This window comes from Papio anubis, chromosome 12 (genome assembly GCF_008728515.1).
Source record: "Papio anubis isolate 15944 chromosome 12, Panubis1.0, whole genome shotgun sequence".
NCBI lineage: Eukaryota > Metazoa > Chordata > Mammalia > Primates > Cercopithecidae > Papio > Papio anubis.
This window is the reverse complement of record NC_044987.1, coordinates 41,198,856-41,221,936: the sequence shown is the minus strand read 5'-3', so window position 1 is coordinate 41,221,936 and position 23,081 is coordinate 41,198,856. Positions and strand designations below refer to the sequence as shown.

Sequence of the window (23,081 nt, the reverse complement as noted above, 5' to 3'; positions counted from 1 at the left end):
AGAGATCACAGCAGTAAGGAAAGTACGGAAAATGGTAAGTTTTTTCATATCTTTAACAACAATATGAACTGTAAATAATAAGTTTATTTGTAATGGCATTATCGAAGAGTTTATTTTTCATATCCTTTTAGATAAACCTGGAAATCTGGAATTGTTAAAATTACCTATAAATACTAGTTTTGTAATTCACAGATTTAAGTTTTTAAAAATAGTATTATAATGTTCAGAATCCCAAGTAAAAATTAGTTGGGACCTGAGTCACTCTGAAGAAACTTCAGAGTTCTGAACAAACTTCTCACATTGTTTAGCAGCTGTCATATTTATTTAACTGTGTTCAACAGTGTGATCCCTATGGTTACACTTTCCCTTACTTCTTAAAGTCATTAATTTTCAATGTTACATTGTCTAGAAAACATTAAACATGACTTACTGTGAAAAACAGCTTTTCATATATATATTTGCTTTACATTCATCTCATCCTTCACATTTAAAACCTTAACAAAAATTTGATTATTCCTGTGTACAAAAAATACAAATAGGTAGTAGGAATAAGATCTAATGTTCTGTGGCACAATAGGGCAACTGTAGTTAACAATAATTTGTTATGTATTTCAAAATAACTAGAGAAATGGATTTGAAATCTTCCCAACCCATACAAAAAAAGATAAACATTTGAGATGATGGATATCTCAATTATCCTGATTTGATCATTACATACTGTATGTTTATATCAAAATATCTCATGTACTTCACAAATACGTACAATTATTATATGCCAAAAAAAAAATTTGTAACTGAATTATTTCAGGAAACTCCTCTAACTCTCTTACAATGAGATTAAAGTAAGTTAATTAAAGATAAAAATACTTCTTAATAGTGTTAGGAATTTAAGAAGTACATATTTATTTACTATTTTGATTCTACCATTAAAGAACCATGCAATGTGACGTTATTAGCTAAGTTCTAACTATGTGCTTAAATATTCTTTTTTTTTTTTTTTGAGACAGAGTCTCACTCTGTCACCCAGGCTGGAGTGCAATGGCGTGGTCTTGGCTCACTGCATCTGAAAAATCTCTAAGACTTTCCCTCCAGCCTTAGGCTACATAGGGAGCTAACATTACATACTAAAAAATGTGTATCTGTTAAACTAAGAAAAGGTAAAGCAATCAGGTTTTAAGACTGAGCATATCAACTTGAATGATATAAAATAGCTCTTGAATCTAAAGAGTAAATTGAAAGACACCTAACTAGAAATATCTAGGAAATACTTAGTACCCAAGAAGTTGCATCTTTAAATGGTAATAGCCTATATATACCTAGATCTCTGAACATTAGATTTATTAATAGAGTCAATTAGTCATTTATAACTTTTAGAAGCTCCAGGTAATACTAAATATAAAATGCTAAATTGTATTTTTGTTTCCAATTTAGGTATACACTACAGAAAAACACAGTAATATTATTTCCTTACACTTAACTCTTAATATTTTAGAAGAGCTTTTAGCATAGGCATTGGTCACAAGGCTGAGTGGGACATTCCAGGCTTGAATACAATTGCGTGCTTGAGAAATTTTAGGTTGGTGTAATGTCACTGAAACTGAAGGTAAATGTATATGGCAGAAGATTAAGCTGGAAAGCTTGATAAGTTTTCAAATCAGTGTTGTTGAGAATCGCATCCCTTTCCTATGGAAGGTTTCTGGCTCAGATTCAAGAAAGACAGCACCCATCACTACCACCATATCCTTCGGTTGGTTATTTCACAACGGATGTCAGATGAAAAGCAGTGAGGTATGAGGTAAAGAATTAGCATTCATACTCTCTCTGGGAACTTCCTGTGGAACTCCTGGAAAGACATATATAGGAAAGTGGTTACCAGGAATTGTTTTTCCTGGCACAACAGACTCCCATGGCTTACCTTTAGTTTGTTAGTGAAAAGGATGTCAAAGACTATGATGGCTTTTATGCACATCAGCATTACAGGCAAACACATTATGGAAGCTGATGCAAAGAGGAGTAAGCCCTTCCACAAAATTTACTAGTTTCTGGCCCTTCTCAAAAACCCCTATTAATAGAATGTCATCCTCACTAATATCCACTAACACCAGTACCTCAACACAAAAGCTCTCTGCTTCATAACTGAATGTATTCAATTAAAGAGGTTACAAGGGGTTCCTATTCAATTTCACAAATATTAATGAGGCCCTAATATACGTTAAACACCATTAGATGCTGAGAATAATTACTAAAACTCAAAAAAAAAAAAAAAATCCTGCCTCCATGGAGCTCTAATTCTAGCGAAGGAAAGAGACAATAAGATAATAAGTAAAACAGAGATAAGTTAGATAGTTTTAAGTGCTAAGGAGAAACACAAGGATTGAGACAGAGAGCCTCTAGTTTTGGATAGACAACCAAAGGAGGCCTGAGAAAGTGGCATTTCAAAGAAGTCCTGAAGAAGGAGCAGGAGTGAGCAGCGTCCATATCCTGTGGGAGGGAGAGTAATCTAGGCAGCAGGAACAAAGGCAAAGGCCCTCAGGATGGGAGTCTGGTGTGTTTAAGGAACAAGGAGGGCAGAGTAGAGTAGCTAGAGAGGAATAAGTGCAGGGGAGGAGTAGGAGATGAGATCAGATCAGATGTGACAGAAGGCAGACTGTACACAGCCTTGTAGACCATTCCATGTGACATGAAAAGCCACTAGAGCAGTGCCTTCCAATAGGAATGCAATGTAATATACATGTAAATTTATATTTATATTTAAATTTTAATTTAATTTAAATTAAAATTAATTTACATTTAATATTTAATTTATATTTAAATTTAATTTTAAATTTATGCTTATAGCTATTATAAAATATTTATAATAAAAATATAAATTTATATTAAATTTTATATTTATATTTGTATTATATTTATATTTATATTATAAATATAAATTTATATTATAAATGTAAATGTACATTAAATATAAATTTATATATATAAATGTGAATGTAAATTTATAGTACACAAATATAAATTTTTCTAGTAAGTTTTTTATAAAGAAAAAGAAACAGGAAATTAATTTTAATATTTTATTTAACTTGATTATCTAAAATATCATTTCAACATGTAATCAACAGTAAAAGATTAAGATATTTTAGATTCTATTTTTCATACTAAGTCTTTGAAATCTAGCATGTATTTTACACTTGCAGCATATTTCAGCTTGAACACACCACATTTCAAGTGCTCAACAACCATATAACTAATGGCTATTGTACTGGACAGCATAGCACTAGAGAGTTTTGGGCTTTGGAGTGATATCATCTGATTTACATTTTAACCAGATTCCTCTGGGCCTATTTTCTCATATGTACAATGAAAATAATAACTTCTATTACACAGGGGGTTTGTGATGTCATCACAAATGATAATTATATGAAATTATCATATACATTATATATACATTACATAGATAGAATATGAAGAATGAAATAACGTATATGAAGCGTAGAGCCTAGACCTTGGCACATAAATAAGTAATCAATAAACACTTTTTTTCCTGTTCCTCCATATATTAGAAGCATATTAAGCTGTACAGGATTTCTAAATGCCAATCTTTGACAAAAATTAGAAATAATTTAATAATTAATACTTCTGAGCATTTATGAGTTATAAACTGCTGTAAGATTGAGTATGCAAAGATGGGCAAAACATGTTATACCTGCCAGAAGGAAATAGAGACTAGTAAGGGAGATAAACACTCAACAACTCAACACAGTAAACAGAGTTAAGAACATATGAAATAATAACTGACACCCCAAAGGAATTAAAGATTATACAACCCAATTTACATCATACATAATGTCTATTATGTTCCCAATGTTTTGTTGTAATTTTTAGTTAAGTACTAAATTGGGCAGCTCTGGAAAATGCTGTGATTATTATTGTAAATATTAATGATGTCTCATAAACTAAAACACTATTAAGGAATACGTGTGCTACCGATTTACAAGTGGAGAAATTATAGATAAATAAGAAACACTAGCTTGATTCAATATTATACAATATTTATTATACACAATATATCTGATGTTAGGTGTATTACATAGTATACCATAGGGATACATTAACGGTGCATACAAATGGAACATTCTTAAATTAGGCAGGGCTTGTACGTTGTCTTATTTGGCAAGAAAATTGTTTGAATCTCAATTTTCAAGCCTAAAACCAACGTAAATTTCAAGTTGTAGACAGAATGTTCTAAAATCACATTAATTTAGCACTATCCTAGGTATTAAAGTCTTAAAAATGTTTATTTCTTTCACCTAGTAATTCTACTTCTGGCAAGCTAGTGTATGCAGAAGAGGATTTTGCACAAGAATGTTCATTAAAACATTACTGATATTGAAAATTGGAAAACAAACTAAATGTGTGGCAATCAGGAAATTACTAAATTAAGGCACAGTCACTTTATGAAGTATTGCACTGACATTATGGTGCAATACTGAGGTCTGAGTAAAACAGGGAACAGCGTATCATATGCGAAGTGGGAAAAAGCTGAATATTTGCAATATGATTCCAATCATGTTTTTAAAAATTAAGTAGAAATAAGGGAAAGTAAATATATCAAAATGTAAACAAATTTACCAGAATATAGATGGACAATTGGATAACGTTAGTGCACTTTTCCTTCTCTGGAAAATGTTAAAAAAAAAGAAAAGAAAAGCAGTTGTAGCAAACTTGCATTACTTTTATAATAAAATTTAAAAATCACTTGTATTTTGGCAATAGACAAACTAAAAGAAAGTAGAAATAGTTTCATTTTTAAAAATAACATAATATTGTCACCTGAATCTATAAACTACTCTCTAGATATAAAATAAGTTCCATAACTATTTTGTTCATTTCTGAGGAGGAAGAAATATACACAGCAAGAACCCTTCCAGAGGGCCCCATGGGCTATGAAATAAAGTGCAGACCTTAAGCTATTCACATGCCTTACGAGAACCTGTATCTTAACATCTCTACCAGTGCTTTTTACATAAATACCCATTTTTGGAAATTCTTTTTTTAAATTAAATAACACTTGGTCATTGTAGAAAATCAGAAAATACATCAACAACATTTTTGAAATTAAAAATTACTTCATTACCCAGAAATTACTACTGTTAACATTTTAGAGTATATGTTCACAGGCACACACACATACACACAAACAACTCTCATATCTTCTCATTCTGTTTCCTATCTTTAAATACTATCCATATGCTGATAACATCCAAACTTACATTTCCAGACCAGACCTTTCACTAATGCTAGACATAAATCCAATTGCCTACTTGACATCTGCACTTTGATACCTAATGGACATCTCAAACTTAACATGCCCCAAACTGAACTGGTCTTCACCAGCAAGCCTGCTATTCCTGCAACTTTACCCATTTGTATTAGTTATCTATTGCTGTATAACAATTTATGGCTATTGTCAGGAGCCCTCGGTTCTGTGCAACACGGAGCTTTCCTTAGAGCCGCTTGAGTCTCCTTGCAACATGACAGCTAGCTTTCCTTCAAGTGAGTGATTCAAAAAGACAAAGCAAGGAGGAAGGTACAATGCACTTTATTATCTAGTATTGAAGTCATACATCATCACTTCTACCCAAATCTTTCATTAGACACAAGTTACTAAGTCCAGCCCCCACTCGAAGAGAAAAAAATTAAGTTTCTCCTACTTAAGAGAGAAACATCAAAGAATCTGTAGGTATATTACAAAACCACCATAATATCCCAGTTAATAACAATTTCATTCTTCTAGATACTCTGGAGTCTTCCTTGTCTCCTCCGTTTTACTCTCTAACCCTCATCCACTCTGTCAGGAAATCACACTGGTTCTTTCAAAATATACCTAGAGGCTAACTATGTCTCTTCACCTCCACTGCCACTGCCATACTGCTCTGAAAGACACCCACATCTTTCCTGAATTACTGAAATATTCTCCTGCTTTTACTTTTGCCCCCTTACAGTTTATTCTTCACATGGCAGTCAACGCAATCCTTTTAAAACAAGGCAGATCATGACACTCCTCTGTTCAAACCCTGCATTGGACCCCCCTTCCCTCAGGGTAAAAGTCACAGTCTACATTGCCTACAAGACCCTACATAATTTGGCCTCATCGCTACCTCCATCACTCTGCTTCAGCCACTTTCGTCTCCTTGCTATTCCTTTAGTTATTCTTCCCGCCTGGAGTAGTCTTTCCCCAGATATCCATTTGGCTAATTTCCTTACCTCTTCCAAGTCTTTACTCAAATTGCACCTTTTCAATAAGGCCCATCCCAACCATTTTATAAAATACTGCAAACTGCCTAGCCCCCACCCTCATTCCTGATTTCCCTTACCCTGCTCTTGTTTTCCATAGCACTTTTCACCTAACATACTATATAATTAACTGGTTATAGTCTTTACTGCGTACTCTCTGCTTCCCCTTACTAAATACAAGCTCCATAAGAACAGGAATTTTTATCTGTTTTGCTCACGATGTATCTCAAGTGCGCAGGGGAAGCTGAATGAATATGTGTTGAATTAATGAATACATAAAACTTAAAAAAACTGAAATAATTTGTAACTTTTTTTTCAGTTAAAGAAAATGTACATGGTGAACATCTTTCCATATCACTTTTAATGGTTAGACAGTATACAGCTATACCACAATTTAACCAATTTCCTTTCATTGTACTTTAGCTAACAGCTATATACTATAATGAAAACCTCTTGATATAAGTATTTGTTACATTACTTATTTCCTCTGGAAATATTCAGAAGGAGAATTGCTGGGTCAAAGGATATGTACATTTTTAAGGATAACTGTATTATCCCTTTCCTGCCAGCAATGCATGAGAATACCCATTTCTCCATATCCTCACTAAGACAGGTTGTTAATGAATTTAAAACAGGCAAACCTGAGTTCACATTTGGGTTCTGCCATTAATAAGCTTAAAATTACTGTATCTATAAAATGGAGATCATAATAGCACCTATCCCAAATGCTGTGAGGGTTAAAGACAATGCACAGGCAAAGCACTTAGCACAGTGTTTGCACACAGTAAGCATGCAATAAAATGTTAAGTTTATTGTTTCTACTATTATGGCCTGAAAAAAATTCCACTGCAAAGTGCCCTGCAAGCTATTAGAGGAATAAAACCTGTAAGTTACTTATAATACGGTATTTTTTAAAGTTCAACCGTTTTCTTGAAGATTACATTTAGATTTAATCTTTTAATTACATTTAATCAGCATCGAATGAAAAATACTCCCCAGTACAGTACATATACCTGGCAGAGCGATCATTTTATCACCCTAATCCCTACTTTTTTGTTTTGGACAGCGGGAAACCATAAACAAACACGCCCTTTCGCCAAGAAACAGGATCGAAGGAAAGCAGGAAAACAAACTTTGCCAAGTGAGCAAGCTACAGGTATCTCCTGTTCATTCTGGTCAGCACGACCTGTTCGAAACTCTGGGATAACAAGGGGTAAAATGAGGATTCATCTGGAGATTCCGAAAGGGGCTGCAGCATTTGAAAAGCAGAACAATGATAACTTCCTTAAAGCATCATTGGGGAAAAAAACTGTGAGAGTCGCGGCGCAGGCTCTCGCGTCTTCGACGTGTACACACAGGGCCCCGCCCCACTCCACACACACACTCACCCACACGCGCGCGCGCAAACACACACACACATTTTAACACCCTATTGAGGCCTGGGCTTCGTCTGACCAAGCTCTCGGGGTCAGATAACTGGTTCCTTTGCGGATGCTGACAACGGGGTCAGTTAGCAATCAGGCCTCAACTCATTCCAACTTCCTGGGAAGGTTTGTTTGCTAGGTTTAAATTAGAACCCGTGCTAGTCCCACAACCTCAAGAGCACACACGCGCGCATACACACACACGCACACACACCGCCCACTCGGCCCCACGTCTTTCCCTGTGGAACCCGGATGCGGACGGGCGGGGGGGCAGGGTCCGCCTCCTCCCGGCCGTGGCCGAGGGGCCCCGGGAGGTGTGGGCGCACCCGACCCCCCGCACAGACCCCCGCCTACGTCAGCCCCGGGTCCCTGCCCACGCACAACACCGACCTAGCTCCTCGCACCCCGCCGCCCCGGCCGTCGCCGGCGTCGCCGCCGCTTCCATCTCTCGCGGGTCTCCAGGACGCCGCCGCCCGGGTGCTCACTTTCCCGCCGCTGCGTGGCCGGCGTCAGGCCCAGGCCTACCTCCCCTGCCCGGAGGGACCAGCGCCTGGTGCTCGCCTCCCTGCCCCGGCGCTCTCCACCCGCGCGGCGAGGAGCATGCGCAGTGGGGCAGCCCGGCTCGGCGGGCACTGCCGGCGAGGGGCGGGAGGGGCCGAAGACCCAAGGACTGCAGCAAGGCCGGGTTGGGTAACCCGAGAGGAGGGTTGGGTAACCTGAGATCAGCGAGGGTGGGACCTTAGAGCTGGTCGAGACCTGGGTCCATAGCTCCCTGGGGGTTTTTAAAGATGACCGCGAACTTAAATTTGGGGCGCCTGTCCGTATGCAAGGCGTTAGCGTTCTGTAAGTCACCTTGGAGAATGCGAAGAAGGACGGGATTTGTCCCCTACCCATGTTGAGGTTCTGACTACTCTGGTTATTCGTCTCCCTGTTTCTATAGTTAGAGTTACCGGATACAGTTAAATAGAATTTAATTAAGTCACATACAATTTCACTTTGAGGATATTTCAATGTCCTTGCAGATATTTGACGTTGACCGTGGTGCTGAAAGAAAATTAAGGTAAAAACTAAGTGTACTGATGTAGTTTCAAATACTCCTACGCACCATACATACATTATCTTTAATTCTGACGGCAATCTGTGAGATAATTCTGATTAACAGTCACTGATGTAACTATATGGCAATGGTGTTAAATATTTAAAATTCTGAGATTAAAAAGGTACACAGTTACATACTATCTACATCTTTCCTCCTGTTGCATCCTTTGTAGGCTTTCACTGGATAACTAGTGATAATGACAGTTTGCCAACCCGCTTTTTTTTCCTTTAAGTGAACGCAGTTTGTTCACATACATATACATGCAAATCCCAAAAGAAGGTTTTATCTGAAGTGTTCCTGACAAAGGTGTAAAGGAGATTTTAAAAAATAAATAAATAAAAGAAGAAGAAGACATTTATTCTGAACTATAACTAGAGAAATGTTCCCCAACCAGTGTTGGGGTGGATCACCTGGTTAAAGATCAGCAGGAGAGAAGACAGGCATCAGACAGAAGTTATAGGACTAAGGTAATTTTCCATAAACCACTCATTATAATGAGAACATGTGGGACAGCATCTTAGAAGAAGAACATTATCCTTTGAGTGTTAAAAGGGATCAAAAGTCATTGTCCCCTAATCTCAGCTCCAGGGAAAGCAGATCTGGCAATATGGAGGGAAGAAAAGCTTGACTTGTAATATAGGCCTGGAATCTTTTGAAGAGGCTTGGGCTGAGGCAGGAGGCCAGGTTCAATGTCTTTACAGTGATGTGAAGATAAAGCAAGTGGTAACGATGATCATAAGATTCAAGAGAAATTCATGCATCTCTACTTGAGAACGTATTTACTAGGACTTCTACTCCAGGTCTTATAAATTAGAAGCAGATATAAAGTACAGCTGTGTCAAAATAGACACATTATACAGAATGTGACAATCTGAACCCTGGAAATTCCTGTCTTTTCCTGACTTTAACTTCTTGGATCATATCTTAACTACTTCCTTCTTTGCACCTGCAGCACTTTGTTCGTATCTCTGTTATAACACTTCTCATCTTATAATTATTCCTCTTTCTGGGGTTTATACTATGCTGTATACTATTATGTGCAAGGCAGTGTGCTAGGCCTGTTGAGGAATTGACTGTATTTGTCTTTGTCTCAACAGGGCTACCACAGTGACTTGCACATACTGGTCACTCAATGAACAGTTGTTGAAAGTTACTGAGTATAGCCTCAGAGGTATATGAAAGGAAACATTTAGAAGTCTTTAATTTATTCAAGCACATTTTATGGAGCACCTTCCATATGTCAGGAACTATGCTAGATGCAGGGGCTAGAATGGCAAATAATGTTGATATGGTCCCTACTGTCATGGAGTTCGCAGTATACAGCATGTGAAATAACAGAACAAAACAAAATACTAAATATGTCATTACAATTGTTGGTGAGGAAAATAACAGGGTACCACCAGGGAACCTACTTTAGATTGAGAAGGCAGGATAGTCTTATCTGAGGACACTTAAGCTGACACGTGAAGGTAAGAAGGACTTGGCTGGGTGTGTGTAGAGAGAAGAGCGTTTCCAGCAGTGAGTCTAGCCTTTCCTCTTTTACAGATAGAGAAATAGTTCTGTTTTAGACACCTGTGGAACATCTAGGTAGAGTTGCCTATTATATAATAGTTAGAGCTCTAAAGTTTTCTTATGTGAAAAATAATATCACCAACCTTACAAGTTGAGAAGATTTAATGAGATAAAGTATACAAAGCATCAACACATTGCCTGATTCACAGGAAGCATCAAATAAAGTGAGCTTATTAGCTAGAGATTTTTTTTATTGCAGTACTGAGGCCAATTCAAACTAGCTTAAGCCAAAAGAGGAATTTAATGAGGATACTGAGATTGCTAAAACAGAGATGAGACTGGGTTCAGAAAACTGATTCTCATGCCTCTGAGAGTCTCTTCTTCAGTGATCGCTTTTCTCTGTGCATCTGCTTGTGTGTCTGTGCAAGTTCCCACTGCAGAACTCCTCTGTTTCTCAGGTTCACCTGGTAGGAAACATGTTTCCTAAAAGCTCTCAATTCCTTTATCTTAGAGTTTGAGTGATCAGAAACATACTGGTCTCTTTTTCTCGGTTTCAGTTTTAAACATTTCCTAGGTAAGAACTGTGATTGAGTCACCTTGGATCAGATTCCCACACCTGGACTAGTCAAGTAAGTGAGTGTTGGACAAAGTCATATATTGTGGTAGTTCCTGATACAACCATGTAGATGACATTGTGGAGAAGGAAACGGTTTTCCGAAGGAACAGCTGAGCAGACCAAATCCTACGTATCCTCTCTATTTGATTCCCCTCTATATAAAATATTACTCATTTTGTATCCTAACGCTGTTTTATCCTCCTCTGTTTTCAGTGGAAATAGAGACAAGCTTCTCACCATCTTTTAATTAAGATCTGCCTTAATGACTTGTTTATTCTGTTAATGAACCTAGGAAACATGCTGATCAGCACTGGTTCTCTTAAGAGGTTCTTTGTTGGAGTAATTGTTCCTGACAACCTTACCTTTGTTAAGAATAACTTGATTTTATTTAACTCTATATGACAGATTTAGCAGATTAAAAAAACCGAAAACTAAATACCTGGGAAAGAGCAACGATGCAGATAGAAGAAGTTTAACTTCTTAACAAACCTCTGCAATATTCTCAAGTAGACTTTAAAAAAAGATATTCCATCTATGAGACAGGAATAGACTGCCATAAAAAAAGGAATAACCAGGGAACAGAAAGTAGAGCAAAAGGACCAAACAAAAAAAAAGCAAACAGAAAAAAAAAAATGAAAGGATCCATCTAGCAGTTCCAGTATCTTAATTCAGAAAGAGATTAAAGAGAAAAGGGAAAAAAAAATAAAAGTAATAATATAACAGAATTTCTCAAAATTGAAGATCATTTGTTTCCAGATTTGAAGAATTCACTGAATGCCCAATACAACAAATGCAAACAGACCTAAGTCAAGATACATCATTGAAAACATTTTAGAACATTTGATAATAACAGGAATATTCTAAAAGCTTCCCCAGATGAAAAAATGGGGGTGAAGGCTATCACATTCAACTGGAATCACATCTGACCACTCAGTAGTAACATCATAAGCTAGCTAGAGGGAAATGGAGCATGGCATTCCAGCTTCTGATGGAAAACGCACCCAACTTGGAATGCTATACCTAACTGTACTATCAATCAAATGAAAGAGTAAAATAAATACATTTTAATATGCATAAAAGCTCTATGTGTACTTCCCATGTGCCCTTTCTTAGAAAGCACTGGAGAAATGCTCCACCAAAATTAAGGAGTAAACTTAGAAAGAAGGAGACATGGGATTCAGAAAACCAGGAATTCAGCAAAGGAGAAAGGAACTCCCAAGAGAATGCCAAAAGTAAGTTCCAAATTGCAGTTTTGCACTGGGCCTAGAGAGCTACCAGTCCAAATTGGGGCAAGAAGATGGAAGGCACCAGGAACAGCTATCCCCGAGGACAAAAGAAACAGTGAAACTGATTGATAATCTGAAAAGTATGCAGAATTGGACAAAGAGATGTTATGTAGAGCTGTAGGGAGGGTGAGAAAACTTAGCCACAGATGTGAAGAAAGCCAAGCAGATGAAAAAAAAAAAAAAAGAAAAGGCAACTAACTCCAGTTAACATAATAGTCATAAAAGAAACAAAAGTATAGTATACCACTTTGCCTTGGCAGTGAATAATACATGCAAAGGCATAATAATAAAAATGTGAATGTAGTGGAGAGTGTATTATAACTCTCTGAAGATATGAGTGGAGTGAGGAGAAATTATCTGTATGAAGGATTATGTAAAAGAGCTAAATTCTCACTTTTCATAGTTGTGAGAAAATAGTATCTAAAACTGAAAAAATTAATAGTACTATAAGCTTGTCATTTAGAAATATGAAGGCAAATACCAAATGGAATTACCAAAAGAGTTCAAAATGGTTGCCTCTTGAAAAAGGAAATTGTAACAAGCTATAAGGCAAGAATTTATTTCACATTATGTTTTATTTGATTAAGCTAATGCATAATAAAAATAAATGTAAATTTACAAGAAGAAAAAATCATAGTTTCTGCCAATTACTAATTTTTATTAAGACAAATATCCAACAAAGTCACCTAAAATATTTATTGTTTTTTAAAGTCATGTATTTTCCTGCTCTGTAGTTGTTTTCAAGTTCTTTGTCTTTAATGCCAATCATCCCTATGACAGAGGACATAGCAGTTTTAGATTCTAAATTTTTAGTGACTGGGCAAGACTATGAAGAAAGTGAATTTTCTGAAAAGCCCTTTGAAATTTCATGGTCAAAATGAGAGAGAACCCTTTGGTTAAAGACTATTGACCCACAAGAAATTGGTTTAAAATAATACTAATTTACCCAACTACTAATATATTTTCCTTTTAAATTATCACCAACTATAAATTATAATTTTTTTTTCATTTGGGTTGGGACAGGGTAAATTTTTCATATGATGTGGAAGTTTTTTAAGATATTGAATGAAACACTAGTTGTTTCACTAACTGACCTAAGAAAGTTTCGCTAGAAAAGTGTGACACTCTAGAGAAAAAGGAAATCTAAATTGAAAAACCAGTTAACAGAATTTACATTATTTTTTCACAGAATTTTGCAACAATACTCTTAAGTTTATAATCACGATACGGAAAACTAAGCATATAACACGTTATTGGAAAAAATCCTCTCAACAATGAACAATCTAAAACTTAAAATGCTCTGTGATGCTAATCACCGCCATGTGAGCAATTTATGCACAAACAGACTGTACCTGGCACATTTCACAGTCAAGAGAAATGTGAACATACATGAAGATGCAGTATTAAATCATAATTTCATAAACTTAATTGTAATACATATGGTAATACTGTAATAATTTCATAGCCACCTCCTGTTACTATTGGCAGTGAGCTCAAGAATTATTGAGCAATTTATATCTCTAGTAAATTGCCTATTGCTATAAAAAGTGATCTCTCATGGTTCTTGCCTGATTTTCACCATGTTTAAGGCAGTACTATAAACTTGAACAACACCATGGAACCCATACGAAATGCCACTAGTGATGCTGAAAGTACTCCCAAGAAACAGACAAAAGTCATGACATTATAAGAAAAAGCTGAATTGCTTAATGTGTACCATAGATTGATGTCTGCAGCTGTAGTTGCCTACCATTTGAGACAGATGATTCATCTCATAAACAACAGAAACTTATAGTATTGACAAATACAGTACAGTACTGCAGATGTATTTTCTCTTTTTATTATTTTCTTAATAATATTTTCTTTTCTCTAGATTAAGCATATAGTATAGAATACATATAACATATGTCATATGTATTTTTATGTTATCATCAAGGCTTCTAGTCAACAATAAGCTATTAGTAATTAAGTTTGATAGGAGTCATTAAGTTTGATAGGAGTCAAAAGTTAAACACAGATTTTCTTTCTTTTTTCTTTTTTTTTTTTTTTTTTTGAGACTGAGTCTCTCTCTGTCAGGTCAGCTGGAGTGCAGTGGTGCAGTCTTGGCTTACTGAAACCTCCACCTCCCAGGTTCAAGCAACTATGCCTCAGCCTCCCGAGTAACTGGGACTACAAGCGCATGCCAACATACCTGGCTAATTTTTGTATTTTTAGTAGACACGGGGTTTCACCATCTTGGCCAGGCTGGTCTTAAACTCCTGACCTCAGGTGATCCACCTGCCTCAGCCTCCCAAAGTGCTGGGGTTACAGGCATGAGCCACCATTCCCAGCCTTAAACACAGAATTTTAATTGCACAGGGGTCGGTGTCCCTAACCTATGGATTGTTTAAGGGTCAACTGTACTATCTCTATCAGGAAACATATTAAGTACCTTATAATCTTTTCCAATCATCTTCCACTTTTTCCCTCCAGATTCACTTTCCTTTCTTTTCTGTGTTGCTCTGTGCCCTGGAAGACTACCCTGTATAGAGTGCTTCAATAGGTTTCTTGAGGTCTGGCTTCCAATTAGGTTTGACGGTTTGAGGTACGGGAGGGAGACCATAGGACAGAGGTGAAATAAGTTAGAAATTAATTCCCCTAGTGCTCTCCTTACCGAATCACTACAGATTGGCTGCGTCCCTCTCTGAAGGCCACAGATTCTGTCAGGCAGCTCTCTCCTTCCTGTTACTGGCCAGGTCTAGAAAGAGGAGTGCTGCTCCTCTCCATTGCCTGCCCAAGGATACTACGTCTTTCCTTGTGGATATTTCTAAAAACCTGGTGTCTTAGTCAGTTTGGGCTGTTATAACAAAGTATCATAAATTGAGTGGCTTATAAATGAAATTTATTTACTATAGTTCTTTTATTTTTTGAGACAGAGTCTCACTCTGTCGCCCAGGCTGGAGTGCGGTGGCGCGATCCCGATCTCGGCTCACTGCAAGCTCTGCCTCCCAGGTTCACGCCATTCTCCTGCCTCCCAGTAGCTGAGACTACAGGCGCCCACCACCACACCCTGCTAATTTTTTGTATTTTTAGTAGAAACGGAATTTCACCGTGTTAGCCAGGATGGTCTGGATATCCTGATCTCGTGATCCACCCACCTCAGCCTCAAAGTGCTGGGATTACAGACGTGAGTCACTGCGCCCGGCCTTATTTACTGTACTTCTGTAGTAACAGAGTACCATAGATTGGGGGGCTTTTAAATGAAATTTATTTACTATAGTTCTGTAGGCTGGAAGTCTGAGACTAGAATGCCAGCATGGTGGGTTTCTGGTGGGCCCTCTTAAAGATTGCCAACTTCTCGTTTTATCTTCACATGGTGGAAAGAGGGTGAGAGAACTCTCTGAAGTCTTGTCTACAAGGGTTCTAATCCCATTCATAAGGACTCCACTCTCATGACCTAATTACTTCCCAAAGGCCCCGTTTCCTAATACAATCACTTTAGAGGTTAGCATTTCAACATATGAATTTAGGAGGGACACAAACAGATTACTGCACCTGCCTATACCATCATAAATAGTTCCAACTCTAATTAGCAGTTTGCATATGTGGGCCATCTGTTTCCTAGCAAGATCCTTATAAATGCACCTACACAATCTCTTTACCAAAAAAAACTTCAAGTATCTCCATTTTACAAATCAAGAAACTTAGATTAAGAGAAGCAATTTACTCAAAATCCAATAGTAAAGCCAAGATTCTAACCCAGGTCTAAATGACTGTTGTCTCCTCTATCACATAGTCTCTAGAAACATTTATTCAAGCAATAGATAATCACATTCCCATCCCAAAAAGTTCTCAAAATTTGGATTCTTATGGGCTTTCATTACCATCTCAATAACTTTTGGGGGGATACTGATTTATACAGGCCAATAATTGTCAGGTAAGAGTACAGCAGTTACTAAAGTAGCTGTTTTCTTGATTTTGACCCCTATAAACTCTGACACCAGGCTATCCCCAGAGCCCTCGGCTCCAGGCCTACCTCAGTCACAGGGAGGGTCCTGAAAACTCAAGTTAAAAGCCCATTCCCTTGCCAGGGCAGCCTATGACCAAAGGAAATAAAGCATGCTGCATAGAGTGGTACATAGGTGCCAAGTGAGGGCTCTTTCTCATATGCCACGCATTCTCCCTATCCATCTATCATCCCTAGCTTTTTCTCATTTCTTCAGGGCATTTTTTTTAAGCAGGATCTCACTCTGTCACCCAAGATGGGAGTGCAGTGACACAAAAACAACTCACTGCAGCCTTGACTTCCTGGGCTCAAGTGATCCTCCTGTCTCAGCCTCCCAGGTAGCTGGGACTGCAGGTTGTGTGCCAGCATTTCTGGCTAATTTTTTAATTTTTTGTACAGACGGGATCTCAACTTTGTTGCACAGGCTGGTTTTGAACTCCTGCATTCAAGCTGTCCTCTTGCCTCGACCTCCCAAAGCACTGGGATTACAAGCATCTGCCATAGCACCTGCTCTCTTCAGGACTTTTAAATTGCAGCAAAATTTCCTCAAATCTTCTCTCTTCTCCTTTACCCTTCTCCTTGGCCAATCTCAGGAGGGCCCTACTGAGGATCAACTGTCCCCCTGTGTCCGGAATTGGTGGGTTCTTGGTCTCACTAACTTCAAGAATGAAGCCACCGACCCTCGCAGTGAGTGTTACAGCTCTTAAAGATGGCGTGTCCGGAGTTTGTTCCCTCAGACGTTCAGATGTCTCTGGACCTTCTTCTGGTGGGTTCGTTGTCTCGCTGTCAGGAATGAAGCTGCAGACCTTTGTGGTGAGTGTTACAGCTCTTAAAGGCAGCTTGTCTGAAGTTGTCCATTTTTCCCCGTGGGTTCGCGGTCTCGTTGGCTTCAGGAGTGAAGCTGCAAACCTTCCTGGTGAGTATTGCAGCTCATAAAGGCAGTGGACCCAAGGAGTGAGCAGCAGCAAGATTTATTGCAAAGTGAAAAAGAACGCAGCTTCCACAGCATGAAACCGGACCCAAGTGGGTTGCCACTGCTGGCGCCACAGCCTGCTTTTATTCCCTTATCTGACCCCACCCACATCCTGCTGATTGGTCCATTTTACAGAGAGCTGATTGGTCTATTTTACAGAGAGCTGATTGGTCCGTTTTGACAGAGTGCTGACTGGTGCGTTTACAGTCCTTGAGCTACGCACAGAGTGCTAGACAGAAAAGTTCTCCAAGTCCCCACTAGGTTAGCTAGACACAGAGTTAGCTAGACACAGAGTACCCATTGGTGTATTTACAAACCCTGAGCTACACACAGAGCGCTGATTGGTGTATTTACAATCTTCTAGCTAGACATAAAAGTTCTCCAAGTCACCATCAGGCTCAGGAGCCCAGCTGGCTTCACCCAGTGGATCCTGCAGGGGAGCTGCAGGCGAGTTGCCCATCACCAGTCCCGAGCGGTGCGTGCACTCTTCAGCCCTTGGGCAGTCGATGGGCGCAGGTGCCATGGAGCAGGGGGCGGTGCCCAGCGGGGAGGCTCGGGCTGCGCAGGAGCCCTCTGCAGCGAGGCGGGGGGAGCTCAGACATGGCGGGCTGCGGGTCCTAGCCCTGCCCCCTGGGGAGGAAGCTAAGGCCTGGCAAGAATTTGAGTGCAGCACCACTGGCCAGCACTGCTGGGGGACTCAGCGCAACCTCCACAGCTGCTGGCCCGGGTGCTAAGCCCCTCACTACCCTGGGCCTGTGGCGCCCACTGGCCGCTCCCTGACACGGACCTGCTGAGCCCGCGCCTGCCGGAACTCGCAGTGGCCCGCCAGCACAGCAAGCAGCCCTGGTTCCCGCCGGGGGCCTCTCCCTCCACACCTCCCTGCAAGCAGAGGGAGGAGGCTTTGGCCTCAGCCAGCCCAGAGAGGGGCTCCCACAGTGCCGTGGTGGGCTGAAGGGCTCCTCAAGCACCACCAGAGTGAAGGCAGAGGCCGAGGAGGCGCTAGGAGTGAGGGCTGCTAGCACATTGTCATCTCTCACCAAGACTGGGCCATCACATTGTAAGTTATCCTGGAAAAAGTATTCATGGAGGCTCCATTTTTCTGCCTTTCGGCAGTGGGGCGGGAATGGGGGCAAAAAACAAGGTAGAATAAACAGAGTGATGTTTGTTCAGTTTAGTACTGTTAATTAGATTCTCGCTTGCTCTCTTTTCTTCTGTTAGTCATATCTAAAAAGTAATAAAAGTGGGAGTCCTCATATCACAATGGTCTAATTAATTTTGTCAGAAGTATTAATAATAAATATAACAAAATCTAATTTGGATTGAGTAAGGCCCCATGCTAAGTGCTTTTCAACTTTACCTAATTTATCCTGTACAACAATAATATAAGCAGGTGTAATAGTACTTCATTTTTAGTTGAAAAAGTTGAAGTTTAGGTTTATCAGCATGACAGCAGGATTGTGGAACTTCCAGGACTTGTCCCTTTCCAGAAACATCAGTTTGAATAACTGTCCACTCACAAAAATACCTTCACAAGAACCAATAAATCCAGACGGGCAACTACAGCACTTGGGTAAAGCACAGAAATAAAAAAGACAAAGAGTGTAGGAAGGATAATTTCACATTGCTTTCATCCCTTTTCCCCCAAGCCCTAGCAGCACAGCATGAAGACCGATACCCTCTGCATGGAGGAAGTAGAATGAAGTGAGCATCTAACTTTTCCACAGACACCAGTGCCAGCCCTGCCCCCATGACCCAGCCCCCAGAGTCCCAGGCTCTAGGCCTAGCCCAATCACAGGCTGGCCCCTGCAAATTCAGGCTCAAGGCCCATCCCAGTGCCAGGGAAGCCTGTGGATTCAGGCTCCTCCCAGTGAACCCAGGCCCCAGGCCCACTGACCCACTGACCTAGGCACCAGACCAGCCCATCAACAACTCTGCCAGTTAGTTCACACATAATCTATAGACAGACTAAGTGGTGAAGGGCTTTCCCTGCCAAAGTTAATCAGTAAAGTTTGGAGAAGGTGCCTATGTCTTCCAATGTGTAGACATCAACACAAGGCCACAAGGATCAAGAATAATCAGGGAAGCATGACACTACCATTAAAACAAAATAAAGTATCAGTAACTGAACCTAAAGAAATGGAAAGCTACTAACTGTCTGAAAAAGAAGTCAAAATAATAATCTTAAAGAGGTTCAGTGAACTATATGTGAATACAGATAAACAACTAAATGACATCAAGAAGATGACATGTGAACAAAATTTAAAGTTCAAAAAAGAACTAGAAACCATAAAAATGAACCAAACAGAGGAACCAACCAGGAATTCTGGAGCTGAAAACACAATGACTGAACTGAAATATTCAATAGAGAGCTTTAATAGCAGATTCAATTAAGCAGAAGAAAGACTTGGTGAGCTCAAAGACAGGTCATTTGAAATAGCCCAGCCAGAGAAAGAATAATAAACAACAAAAAGAGTAACAAAGAGTGAAGAAAGCCTACAGGACTTATTGGGACACCATCAAGTGAACTAATATATGCATTATGGGCATTCCAGAAGGAACAGAAAAAGAGAAAGGAACAGAAAATTTATTTAAATAAATGACAGAAAACTTAACAATTCTGGAAAGGGAAGTGGACGTCCAAATCCATGAAGCCCAAAGAACTCCAAATAGGTTGACCAGAAAGAGGTCTTCAGCAAGCCACATTATAATCAAATTGTCAAAAATCAAACACAGAGAATTTTGTAAGCAACAAGAAGAAAACAACTTGTCACATAAAAAGGAACACCCACACGACTATCAGTGGATTTCTTAGTAGAAACCTTGTAAGCTGTGAAAGAGAGTGGTGATATATTCAGAGTGCTGAAAGAAAAAAAAAAAAACTGCCAACCAAGAATATTGTACCTGGCAAGGCTGTCCTTCAACAATGGAGAGAGAAGGATTTTCCCAAACAAAAGCTGTGGGAGTTTATCACCACTAGACCTACCTTACAAGAAAAGCTAAAGGGAGTTCTTTATCCTGAAATATAAAGACACTGTAGTGAATTATAATTTTATATTTCCTCAGTATCCATTTTAAATATAAGTTGAAGTTTCTTATACCAGAAGCAGGGCTTAGTCACCCTTAACACATAGTGTTCAGTTCTCTGCCTTCTCATAGTTCCTCAAGGTGGTTGATCCAGTTATCTGTCTTATGCAATTGCCTTTTAGTGACCACTTTCATATGGAACAGCTATTAATAGATACAACTTACCTGACTTATCCTACTGACTCTCCTACCCCATAGGAACTGCTCACGTATGCTGCAGTGACCACCTGTGAGTCACAGCATGACCCCATGGAACAGTTATCTACTTGTTCTAAATTCAACAATTAGAACTCCTCATGGAAAACCTGGTTGGGTAGTGCCCTGCACCCTGGTAAAGGCTTAGGCCCATAGTTCCTTCTCTTTCTTTTGCTCCCCACTCACTGCTTGAGTGAGAATTTCCTCAACAGCCCTCTCCTTCCTGTTGGCCTGGATTTGTAAGTAATACACTGCTTCTGTCATTTCATGGGTTTTGTGGAATTGCCTCCTCTGTGTCTTACTTGATTGGTGCACCTGAAGCATAAATTCTTTTCTGTTCAGGGCTTTCCTAGAGAGTGACTATCTTGGTAGAAATAAACAGGACACAGGTCACAAGAGCCATAAGGGTGTCTGCCAGTATAAAAAAGTTTCCTAGGAGAGAGACACATGATCACAGGTAGGACACTTAAGCATTAGGTCATCCACCAGAATAAAGAAGTATCACATGAAAGATACACTGTTAGCATCTATAACCAAATGCCCTGGACCCTCAGGGCAGGGCTAGATTTTATAGCCACTCTCACAAAAGACCTCAAGACCAACCTAGAAAGAAAAAAATACAAGTTTTTTCTAGATGCTAATTAGTAACATGAAAACATGTAAAAGTATGAAACTCACTGGTTAAAGTGAGTATATTGTCAAATCCAGAATACTCTGATACTGTAATAGTGGTATATAAATCATTTTTAACTCTAGTATAAAGGTTAAAAGACAATAATAAAATAATTATCACTACAATAATTAGTTAACAGATATACAATGTAAAAAGATGCCAATTTGTGACATCAGAAGCAGAAAAGGTGGATAGGGAATAGACATGTAGAGTTTTTGCATGTAATTGAAATTATTATCAGCTTAAAATAGACTGTTATAACTATAAGGTGTTTTATGCAAACCTCATAGTAACCATAAGACAGAAACCTGTGGTTGATACACAAAAGATAAAGAGAACGGAATCAAAGCACACCATTATAGAAAATAACCAAATTACAAAGAAAGACAGTAAGAGAAGAAAGGGACAAAAGATCTACAAAACAGCCAGAAAACAAGTAACAAAATGGCAATAGTAAGTCTTTACTTATCAATAATTACCTTGAGTATAAATTGATTAAATTCTTCAATCAAAAGACAAAGAGCAGCTGAATGGATGAAAAACAAGACCAAACTATATGCTGCCCACAAAAGACTCACTTCACCTTTAAGGACACACACATACTGAAAGTGAAGTGATAGAAAAAGATATTTCATGCAAATGGAAACCAAAAGAAAGTAGGGATAACTATACTTATAGCAGACAAAATAGACTTTAAGTCAAAAACTGTAAAACAGACACAAATAAGGTTATTGCATAATGATAAAGGGATCATTTCATCAAAATAATATTATAATTTTAAACACATATGTACCTGATATCAGAGCATCTAAATATATAAAGTACATATTAATAGATCCAAAGGCAGAGATAGCAATGCAATAACAGCATGGGACTTCAGTATCCTACATTTTACAATGGACAGGTAACCAAATAGAAATACAAGGAAATACTGGACTTAAACTATAACTTAGACCAAATGGGCCTAACAGACATATACAAAACATTTCTCCCAACAGCAGCAGAATACACAATTTTCTCAAGTGCAAGTGAGATACTCTCCAAGATAGATCATACGTCAGGCCACAAACCAAGTCTTAACACATTCAAGAATTTGAAATCATATCAAGTATCTCTTCTGACCACAATGGTATGAAACTAGAAATCAGTAACAGGAGGAAAATTGGAAAATTCATAATTATGTAAAAATTAAACAACATGCTCCTGAACAACCAAAGGGTCAAAAAATCTAAATGGAAATTTTAAGATATCTTGAGACAAACAAAAATGGAAACACAGCATACCAAAATTTATTGGACACACCAGAAGCAGTTCTAAGACTGAGGTTTATAACAATAAATGCCTAGATTAAGAAAAAGAAAGATCTCAAATAAACAACCTAACTTTATACCTCAAGGAAATAGAAAAAGAACAAAGCCTAAATTCAGTAGAAAGAAGGAAATAGCAAAGATCAGAGGAAAAATAAATGAAATAGAAGCTGAAAAAACAACAGAAAACATCAATGGAACTAAGATATTAAAAATTAAAATTAAAAATAGAACTAGCACATGATGCCACAGCCCCACTGTTGGGCATATATCCAAAAGAAATGATATCAGTGTATAGAAGAAAGAGCTGCACTCTCATGTTCCTTGCAGCATTATTCAAAATAATAAGATGTGTCCATTGGTGGATAAATGGATAAAGAAAACATGGTATATAATATGTATATGTACACACAATGGAATTTTATTCAGCCTTAAAAAAGAATGAAATCCCATCATTTCTAACATTCTGAATGAACCTAGAGGCCACTTTGCTAAGTGAAATAAGCCAGGCATAGAAGACAAATACTGCATCATCTTACTTATGTTGGGATCTTAAGTTGAGCTCATAGATGCAGAGAGTAGAATGGTAGTTGCTAAAAGCTGGGGGTGGAGGATATAGGGAGATATTGGTGAAAG

At 38.5% G+C, this 23,081-nt stretch overlaps 1 protein-coding gene across 5 annotated transcripts in view; it reads right to left on the bottom strand.

The window, feature by feature from the left end:
• The window catches only part of SLC36A4 (solute carrier family 36 member 4), a 221,826-nt gene that overhangs the window by 44,797 nt on the left and 153,948 nt on the right, over positions 1–23,081 (bottom strand). The window contains exon 1 of one of the 5 annotated variants that reach the window (XM_031653035.1): positions 8,106–8,327. The exons of 2 other annotated variants lie outside the window; for them this stretch is intronic. In XM_031653035.1, coding sequence (XP_031508895.1) covers positions 8,106–8,160 — 55 coding nt within the window. In that variant the 5' untranslated portion in view covers positions 8,161–8,327. Of the gene's footprint in view, positions 1–4,626; positions 4,648–8,105; positions 8,328–23,081 lie in introns of those variants that run through there. 2 more of the 5 variants (XM_003910544.5, XM_021926433.2) reach the window with 2 other exon arrangements.